Genomic DNA, 10,267 nt, shown 5'->3' on the forward strand with positions numbered 1-10,267 from the left:
ATTGCGTGAGATTTTGTGTGTGTGTGTGTGTGTGTATGTGTGTGTGTGTGTGTGTGTGAGAGAGAGAGAGAGAGAGAGAGATGTATTTGTCAATTCTTTCTGTATCTCTTTTCCAAGTAATGTGTTACAATTTTTTGTCAAAATTATATTTAATGTCAGTTTGTTATCTGGGTTTACATTATATTTTTTGTGTCAATCATGTTTTCATAGGTTTCGATTATTAATTTCCGTTTTTAATATACTAATCTACATAATAGCGATTGAGAAAGACTTACAATTAATAAAGTTGAAACTTATCTTGCTGCATATATTATTAAAGTTAAAATTGCTTTAAATTGGCACTTTTTTACTTGTTTATAATTCATTAACATATCAATATTGTTTGATTTGTTGAATTTTAATAGCTTTTAGAATTAAATTTGTTTCTTGGAATCTCAAGGAATTCAATATTTGGTTGAAGAGAAAAAAATGAAGAAAAGCAAACGAAATATCTTCCGTAGATTTTATGATATATAGATATTAATACATAGATATTATAATTTTTTAACTAACATTAAAAAACAATTTGATGGTTATTGCAACAAGGATTGCAGAATAATCAGATGACTGAGATCTCGATAGATAAATGCAGAGGAAAATAATAGTCAATATTATAGTTAAAAAATGTTTAAAATCTAATTTTGAAAACATTTTTTTTTAAACATTAAAAATATGCCTATATAAATCAAAAGCAATTAAGTTAACATAATTCTTAGAGAGTAACAATTTGTACAATGTAATCGCTTCTAAAGCCATTTAATTCTCTTCGCGTTTGAAAGACTCGGAAATCACTTCGGAATTTCTTAAACTTTTTTGGTATTCTTTAATTTCCTCCGATTTTCCAGATCCGTGGCAATTTTATTCGCCCGCCTGCCGCTGCGCGTTAATACGGTGCTGTGCACACGCGTGCGTTGCGCGAGTGAATCGGATATCCAGCTCGAAAGAGAAGTACGAGAAAGAGGAAGTGAGAAGGACGGTTGGCGACAATCGATATGTGTGCTCTGTGACGGCCCGCACGTCTTTCTTCCGTTCCAGTTCGCTTTTCGCATTCGTGCTGAGAACGCTCGACATTGCACGCGAAAATCGATTGTCGCGTCTGGAAAAATTCCAGAGACAAGGAAGAAAACGCACACACGTGTATTTCTCTTTTCTCTTCAATCGAGATTGAATCTGATTGCAGGTCAGAACTCGGTCGTGAATTCTATCTCTTTTTTTTTTTCTTTCTCTTTCGCTTTCTAGTTTTCTTCTCGCGGATAGCTTTCCTCGCTTCGCCAGCCGGAAGTTTCTTATCGACGGCTTCTGCGCATTTAAGTCCTACGACACGTAGCTGTCGCTCGCCAACGGAATTTTCTTTTCAAACTTTACACGAATTAGTATTTTACACGCAGTGGAATTTTACATATCGATACGTGATGTTACACTAACGTGATGAGTTGTGTACATGAAAACCACAAGGACCAGATAAAATGTTGGAAAATGACGAATTTACGCAATTTATTTGAGAATGTTGAACAAAAATTTCTTTATGTAAAATCTATAGAAACTGTGAAGAGATTATTGTGAGGAAGTATTTGCCAAATGTGATTACAATGAAGAAAAGGCAAAGAAAAGCAAAGGAGTAGCTCCACAGTAATATTAAATTATTATTGCGGATACTGCATGCGGATTCTTTTATCTAAGGTTAGATTTTGATGTTTAAAAAAAACAAAGTTAACGATAGATTGGTGCAACTATTTTTTAGACATCTTAGGCTGTGTTCCAAAATTTATTGCCAGCGCTGAAAATCTACAGTTTTTTACGTTATACTATACATATACTATACATTTTCAGCACTGATAGTGAATTTTGGCAGCCGTAATTGCGCACTGTCTTTAAAAAAATAGTTTCGAGAAAAATTCGTTAAAGATTTTAAATTCAGTTTACACTAAATATTTTTCAACTTATACGAAGTCATCTGTTTCAAGTCCATATAGCACATTATATAATTTATATATGTATAAAAAAATGTGGCTTTAAAAAGACAATTTTTTCAAAACTCCTGATTAGGCGTAACTCTTTAAAAAAATTAACGTTTTTAGGCAGGATATAATATTCGATACTAATTTTATGTACTTGATATATATTTCTTCTTTCAGTATGTGGGATATGCAATTCTTCTTTAAATTTTATTAATCTAATATGTGAAATTTGTTCTTTTTATTTGAATTTCTTGCATTGTTCATTTTTGTTCTCTCCATGTTGCAGAAAAAAAAAAGAGAAAATATGAATCGTGCACAAAAAAATCAGCTAAAAAAAATAGGTCTTTAGTATTCTGCTTTATGAACACTTTCTACACAATAATAATAGATAATATAACCTTCACTACGAAATCTTACTATATTCTGTAATACAAGTAAAAGTCACGACTTTAGTAACAATTGTTTTTAATTTAAAATAAATAATTTTTATAAAAACAAAGAGAAATTATCGTAGACATGGATTGACAAAATGATAAAATTAGTTGCTTTTTTCTGTTAAAATGTGTCACAAAATATTTCTCGAATACTAAACTATTTTAATTACGATTTTCAGATTTAACAAACGAAATCGAATAAAAAAAGAAGATAAATCCTTTCATGCTGTCGGAATCACTTAAAATGTATAAATTCTTTTGTGCCAATTGAACTTTTTATTTAATTTAGTTAAAATTTATTTGGAAAACAAATGAATTAGACTTGTTAACTAATATTATAGGATGTTATAGATGAAATTTTAAGACTGATAAGAACATATACATCTTATCACATGGATGTGCCTTTCCCGTTAGATAATAAATGCGTGGTATCTTCTAGCATTTATTATATCAAATGTATACGACACGCTCGAAATGACGTATAAGAAATGATGAACAATTCCAAATAAGTATATATCACGCATCGACATTTTAACCGACAGGTTATAATTGAATTGACTAAGTCTTGCAAAAATGATACATGTGACGTATATTGGAGTTATGTGATGTATTGTGTATTGGAGGAAGAATGGCAATATTTCTTTTCACTTGTTAGCACTTAATGAACATAATAATTATGTTTTAAAATATAATAAAACATAATTGAATTATACATATTTATATTTATATTATCACGCCCAAGTTTGCGCAATAGTCTCATTCTCATAAAAGGATAAAAAATATACTCTTTGTCAATTCGATCTCCTGATTATAGACATAAGATATCCCCATGTCAGGTCATCCATATTTCTAAGATCTATGGATAAAAATATTAATTTAAAAAATAATTATCGTGGAGAGAGAGAGAGAGAGAGAGAGAGAGAGAGAGAGAGAGAAAATAACGTGTTCCAGATCTACTGAAATAAATTTAAAAAATGAGAAAATATATTTTGTATATAGACGACGGAATAGATACAATTTTAATTTCATTTAATTTATTTCCAAGATTGATTTAGTGAACATAATTTGCTTTTATTATTTACTTTTAGTAAATGATATTTTAAAAAAAGTAAATTCGAGTTAGGTGCAGAGGGCAGTGCACAAATAAAAATATAAAGAAATTAGATCAATACACTACAAAGGTTTGGGCAAATTTTTTGATCATTTTCAAGTATACAAATACAACGGAGTCACAACTATAAGAAAAAATTAATAGTGATTAAAAAGAAAGTACATATATATATAATTGAAAAAAATGACAATCATTTTGTAATGAATTATTGTAATGTTGCTTTGTTTGGTCTCTTTTTCCTTTTAATTTTTTATTTTCTTTTTGATTATTATTAATTTTTCAAATTATAGTTGTAATTCTATTTTGTATTTGTGTATCTGTTTAACCTGGAGTCATTAGAGGTTTGACCGTTTTTTGGCTATGCAATCATACAGTGACAACATTTTGCTTTGAAGTTTTCTATTTCTCCTTGGATTTATGGATTAATTTTTACATAATAATTCTGCGACGACTTTATACACTAAAAAATGGCTCAAAAAATATGCCGAAACATTTGTTATGTATTGACTTTGATTTAATTTCTTTGTACATAGTGTGACTCAAAAAGTTTCAGAACTGAGCTTATAAACAAAACAGAAAGCATCATAAATAAATTTTTATTACCAATTTATTCTACATACAATCCCTGTAAAGTTATACATCCAATCAATTTGACCCCATAGGGGAATAATTTACAAGAATTTGTTCCTTAAGGACAAACAGTGCAGCGTTCTACGCAAATGTAATGGATCGGTTGTTGAAGCGTGTGCGTTCGGATTTATACACAAAAATTGACTCTTGCTGCGATAACGCGCCACCTCACAATGCAGCAGTAATTTGTCAGTTTTGGCATAAAAAAATGTTATTCATACTTGCCGGACTTGGCATTGGCGAATTACTTTTTATTTCTAAAGTTGAAGCTGAAGGATAGGGATTCGACGTTATCAAGACTGTCTAGGACAACGTAAAGAGGGAATTATGAAGTATTTCAGCAACGAATTTCTAGCACGTTTTGGAGCGGCTGATGAAGCGCGCCAAACAATGTATAGCTTTATAATAATTATATGTAGAATAATTAGTGAGAAAAATTTATTTATGACGCTCTATGTTTTATTTATTTGAGCTCAGTCCTAAAAACTTTCTTGTCATACTGTGTACGTATTTTCATTTGTGCACTACCTTTCGCGCTTGACTGGAATTTTGCCTTTTTCAATATTATTTATTATTGCATTGAAGGTTTTTGTGTTAGTTCTTAATTTTTCTTATTCAATTTATTTATAGTTCATTATTCTTCCAACCTAGGAATTTAATAAAAAATCGAGGAATTTTTTTCTGCGAAAGTAATTTTTTCGATAATACGTCACATAAAAATTAATATCTCGAATTTGTAGGAAATAATTTCCGATATCTTTCCGATGCATTCGATCGATTCGGTGTATCCTTGCGGTAGCTCGCGGATTTTATATGGCGAGAGTTTCTCATCGCCGTAATATATTTGCAAGAACACTTCATTCAAAGATATTATCACACATTTTCACACATCGATGCACTTTTCCGATACCGGTTCGAAGGCGAGTCCCTCGCAGGGCGGAAGACAGTTTAAATCAAGCGTGACTTGTATCACGCGCACGCGAGAGTGTGGACGAAAGACTATTAACAAGCGCACATCAAAGGACCGATGTAATTATCGATGGACTTGTATCACGCGTGTGGAGAGATTAAATGCAATTAAGCTTACCGCCAGTAACCCATGAATCGTTCTACACGGGAGCATATTATGCTGTCAATAAATACGGGAACGTATTTGTTCTATTGAAAATGTCAATAAATTTGTTTGAGACTTCTCTGCTGTAAGTTTGTTTGTAAGGAGAAAGATATTCGACAAATGACAGATATTTAATTTGAACGAATGTATTTTTACTAAACAGCAGAGTGTTTTTGATGAAACGCGAATAAAAATTAGAGATATAAAAAATTTTATTAAGTTACAATCGTACGAATTTTAATTACATCGTACAAAAATACAATTGTACAAAATTTTTAGAATGTTTAAGACATTTAATTTAATTATAATAGTTTCATACTTTTGATTATAATTGCATTTTAAATAACTGTGATGGAAATAATAACGTGTGTGTAATATGATTATTTTAATTTCATTTTTTGCTCTGAACTCTTTGATATTTAGAATTGCTTTTCTCCTGCACTAGACTGTGCTATTATAAAATTTTTTTTCGCTTTCGCTAAATAACATATATCTATCTTATTTTAAGTTCCAAAAGCGTACAATAGTTCAGTCATAAAGAGAACAGATCTTTATAATCCTATCTTCCAATTTTAAGCTATCTTTCAGCATTTTAAGTTTCATTTTAGAACATATATTTTAGATTCTACTGTCGCATAATAATTTGTATATTCTTTCTCTTGGAAAAGCTTCACATTCACTGCTACAAATTCTCATGAAGGAGTCGATTGAAACCCGCCCGAAGCAATGTAATAACATTTTAACAGAAGCAACAGATTTTTCAAATGATTAATTATAATTAAGGTGCGTGAAAGCCGCGCGCACAAAGTATCCTGTAAATCAATAAATTCAGTTATGTCTTCGACGGATTACTAGAATTAAATCCACGTTTCTGTTAGGATGCATGACTGATCTCTTCGTTACATTACCTTTACATAAGCTCTAAATATATTTTGATAGCGTGATGCTCGCTAAAGGTTTATTGGCGGATTCTTGATCCAGGAATAGATAAATAGAATTAAGGATAGACCTTAAAAATTATTTGACAGATCTTTTCAGAATTTTCGTGATGACGAAAAGCGTATTTGACGCTGGCGAATTGCAAATTTCTGTTTTGCGCATAACAACGTAAAGGGATAAATGGCTTTCTTCGCCTTTGTGTATGACGTCCTGCAATTATACAAGCTACAGTTCGCGTCGAATATGCGCTTTTACGTGAAAGATCAGATGAAAATTGCGCGTAGGAACCTGCAAGTAAATTTGACACGCAACTGCCGTGCTTATGTTAGACAAAATGAACGAAACAATCGCAACAACGTTGGCACACAGTAACTATAATTTGCCTTGTATGTTGCCTTATTGCTAGTATGAAATTCCTAACTTAATATTAAAGATAATTGAACTTGCTATACGCTTAACACAAAATAATCCGGGTTTGCGTAAGAGAAAGGGAATGGTTTTACTTCGTACTATAAAATGCACTAATCTCAGCCATACAATTTAAAGTGTTAACTTTAAAGAACTTATTAGTTTCATTAATTATATCATCTCATTACAGTACTTTGTGTTGCAAATTTGTTTTTATTATCGATTATTCTCTCTGTATATGCGTTATATATATTTTAAAAAACAACATAAGTAATTCATTCTCGTTTTTCTCTTTGTCTCTTTATTAAATTTATTTTTTTCTTTATTTTTGTTTTTCACTACTATCTCATATTTTAATTGTAGTAACTGTATTATTCTTTTTGTTTTGTAATAGTACTTATAATTTATATGCTTATAACGTTTAATAAATGACGATTCCGATTTCTCTCTCTTTCTCTCTCAATATATAGATGAGCAGAAATAATTAAAAAATAATAGAAATAATATATTTCAGTTTTATAGAAGAGCGTGAACAATACTACGGAAGTAGTAAGACACGACGGCTCCGTGACCACGTGAAGCGGCTGGACCTCTTCTGAGGGGGGGGTCAAGAACCGCGTGCGTACCCCCTTAGAGCATTTTTTCTTGAACGATGATAGACCCAAGTTCATCCGAGGAGGAGAGTGAGGAGGATCAGAGCACACACCATGGCAGCGGTGGCGGTGGTAGTGGCGGCGGCCGTGCCGGGAGCAGTAGCTCTCATGGTTCCCGTCGTCATCCCGGAAGTATTGGAAACGGTCCGGGTTCTGGTAGCGTCGGTTCGCTCGCATCTAGCCTTACCGCCTCGCCTGGTGGTCCAAACCACGTGGGCGCTCCGAGCACCGCAAGTACCCATGGATCCGGGAGTCGTGCCACTATGGGACCACAGGAAACCACTGGGGCCGGTCTGGACGTGCCCAATCTCAGCGCCAGAAACTCTCTGTCGCCATCGATGAGCGCGGCTCAAGATGCCTCGAATTATGCTCAACGGCCCACTAGTCCGTCTCCTTCGGTGGCCAGCGAAAAGACAGAAGCGGAATTGCAAGTATGCGAGGGCAACGAATGTTTTTCTCTTCCCAATATTTTTTTGCTCGCCGTATTTTTTTAAGCTTTATCTACAATAGTTGTACAGGTTGTGTATCGCATGTCGTGAATAGTAATGATGTAGGAAAATTTGTCACATGTTGCAAGAGTGTCGCTAGATAAATATCTATAACAGTCGCAATAAAATTCACCATGAGCCAACTAACAATAACCTGCAAATTGTCAATGATCGTCAGCAAACTTATCGTCGCCAAACTTGCTGTGCTGTGATTGGCTGAGTCACCGCACGGTGTGACAAGTGAGCGATCTGAAGAGAAAAGTAATTCTTATTTTGATCGATAAATTTTTAATTAATTTTGAATAATTATATAATTGATTTTTTAAAGTGAAATAGTTGTCTAAATTATTTTTTACTATAATAAATATATTTTAATACAAGTTTAATTGTTTAAAATTTATAATAATTTATTTTATTAAAATATATTTAAGAATCTTAAATTAATATGTATAATTAACATAATATTAACAGATTTTCATTTTAATCGTATTTGCTGTCTGTATCATTATCACGCTTAATAATAAATTATTATTAATACTCTTAAGGTTTCCACAGACACTTGCTATACAGAAATTGTGCGTTTCGCGGGTTATCTCCGTGTCTAAATTAGAATGCCAGAGAAATCCAAAGCGCCTAGAAACATTTGATTTTCTAAGCAGGAGGATGTAATGCAGACTTCATTTTGCGTAGAAAGTCGTACGTCCCTAAACAATGAGAAAGGTGGACCTCGCTATACTAGAAATAAATGATTAAAAAAATAGATAGATTATATATTTCTCAATCTTCCCCGATTGATTATCGTTATCTGAGTCATCATAAAGATTGTTATCAACATTGCAGCTGAAAAATGTCGAAATTCGGAAAGGACTTATTGTGCATAATTTCAGCTGCATTTCACACATTACCTATTTCTTCAGAATTTTGTTTTTAACAAATGTTTAATTTTATTTCATTTAAATAAGGCGACATTCTTTGAAAGACTTGCAAGAACATTCTCTCGCAATATATATACTTTTTTTATTTTAAATATTTTAAATTACTTTTATCATTTCTTGTGGTAACGGAAAAAAGCTCTTTGTTGTGCTTGAAGCCAACTCAAATAAGTATTTAAATATGTATTCTTTGTTTAATCAATTTTTTTTTTCAACGATCGTGCAATTTTGATATAAAACGCGATATTGAAAATTTTAAACTTTTTTCGTCTTTTCAGTCAGGATTTTTCAAAATGTGATACAATAAAATTAAATAAAGCTTTATTACAAATTACAATTGTTGTTTGCCCATATTTCAAAAAAGAACCGATGCGAGATTTTAGCGTCTAAAAATATAATCTAACTTTAGTATCGGCAAATCAACACAATTAAGCTTTAGAAAATAAGAATTAATATTAAATAATAATTCATGATTAATATTAATGTTGCAAAATTAATTTTTTCCCTTCAGATTGATTTTTTTCACACTGTGCGACGAGATACTATTATCTCGAGTGACCAAGCTCATGCGACACGCCTGTCGCAATCGTAGAAAATTGAAGTTGGCCTAACTCTCTACGACAAGAGCTCTTGCAACTGCAACAATTGTACGACTAGAAACTTCTGTAGCATTCTTAGGGGGCATCCAGACTATCGAGCCGAACATGGAGCCACGAGTCGAGCATTTGTATTCTCATTCTCAAAGATCTTACATCCACATTATCGAAATGAATATAAAGTCACATCAAATCTTAGAATGTGGACGCAGACTCGGTGTCCGGCTCGATCATTTAGACGCTCCGTTATACGACATGCGACACAACTTGATTATTGTAGAATTTACATGTTTGAAAAGCATAGTGAAATTTGTGTGATATAAAATAAATAATGTGATCAAGAAAATATATAATGTGTCGGAGAACTTCTCTCCGTAGAAAATCTAATTAAATCTAATGTTAGAAATAATAAAATTCTTACTTCGAATGGTTGAAACAAAATTGTGAGAAACTTTTTACTTAATTCAATTTCTTTCACAAAAATAAATAAATCGGACGATAATTTTTCTAACAATATATACGCACTATTTCGCTCCGGCGAATTTTTTTGTCTTCCTCAGGATAAGCAAGAGAGGGAAGAAGAACAAAGGAAAACTCGGATCCAGCTTTATGTCTTCATATCTAGATGTATCGCTTATCCATTCAACGCCAAACAACCGATGGACATGACGCGAAGACCGATGAAAGTTACGAAGCAACAACTGGAAACTATATGTTCTCGTTTTCAGGTAAATATACAATAAAATATTTTGTATCTGTATTAAGGGGATCCTAAAGACGATTAAACATATTAAGTAAAACATAGTAAATAGATATAGTAAGTAGGACTTACACATAAATGATTTACGTATCATTAACACATTACTACATATTACTACATCAGTATGTCACACACCCACACTCTCACTCACTCACTCACTCACTCACTCACTCACTCACTCACTCACTCACTCACTCACTCACTC

The 10,267-nt window shown here is 32.3% G+C and overlaps 1 protein-coding gene across 6 annotated transcripts in view; it reads left to right on the forward strand.

Annotated features, from left to right (window-relative positions):
• Positions 1–10,267, forward strand: part of LOC108755546 (calcium-dependent secretion activator) — a 36,355-nt gene that overhangs the window by 9,507 nt on the left and 16,581 nt on the right. For 2 of the 6 annotated variants that reach the window (XM_018498619.1, XM_018498620.1), the window contains exons 1-2: positions 7,286–7,717; positions 9,863–10,030. In XM_018498619.1, coding sequence (XP_018354121.1) covers positions 7,286–7,717; positions 9,863–10,030 — 600 coding nt within the window. The other 4 variants (XM_018498616.1, XM_018498618.1, XM_018498617.1 and 1 more) reach the window with 4 other exon arrangements.

Source organism: Trachymyrmex septentrionalis, unplaced genomic scaffold (genome assembly GCF_001594115.1).
Source record: "Trachymyrmex septentrionalis isolate Tsep2-gDNA-1 unplaced genomic scaffold, Tsep1.0 scaffold88, whole genome shotgun sequence".
Lineage (NCBI taxonomy): Eukaryota > Metazoa > Arthropoda > Insecta > Hymenoptera > Formicidae > Trachymyrmex > Trachymyrmex septentrionalis.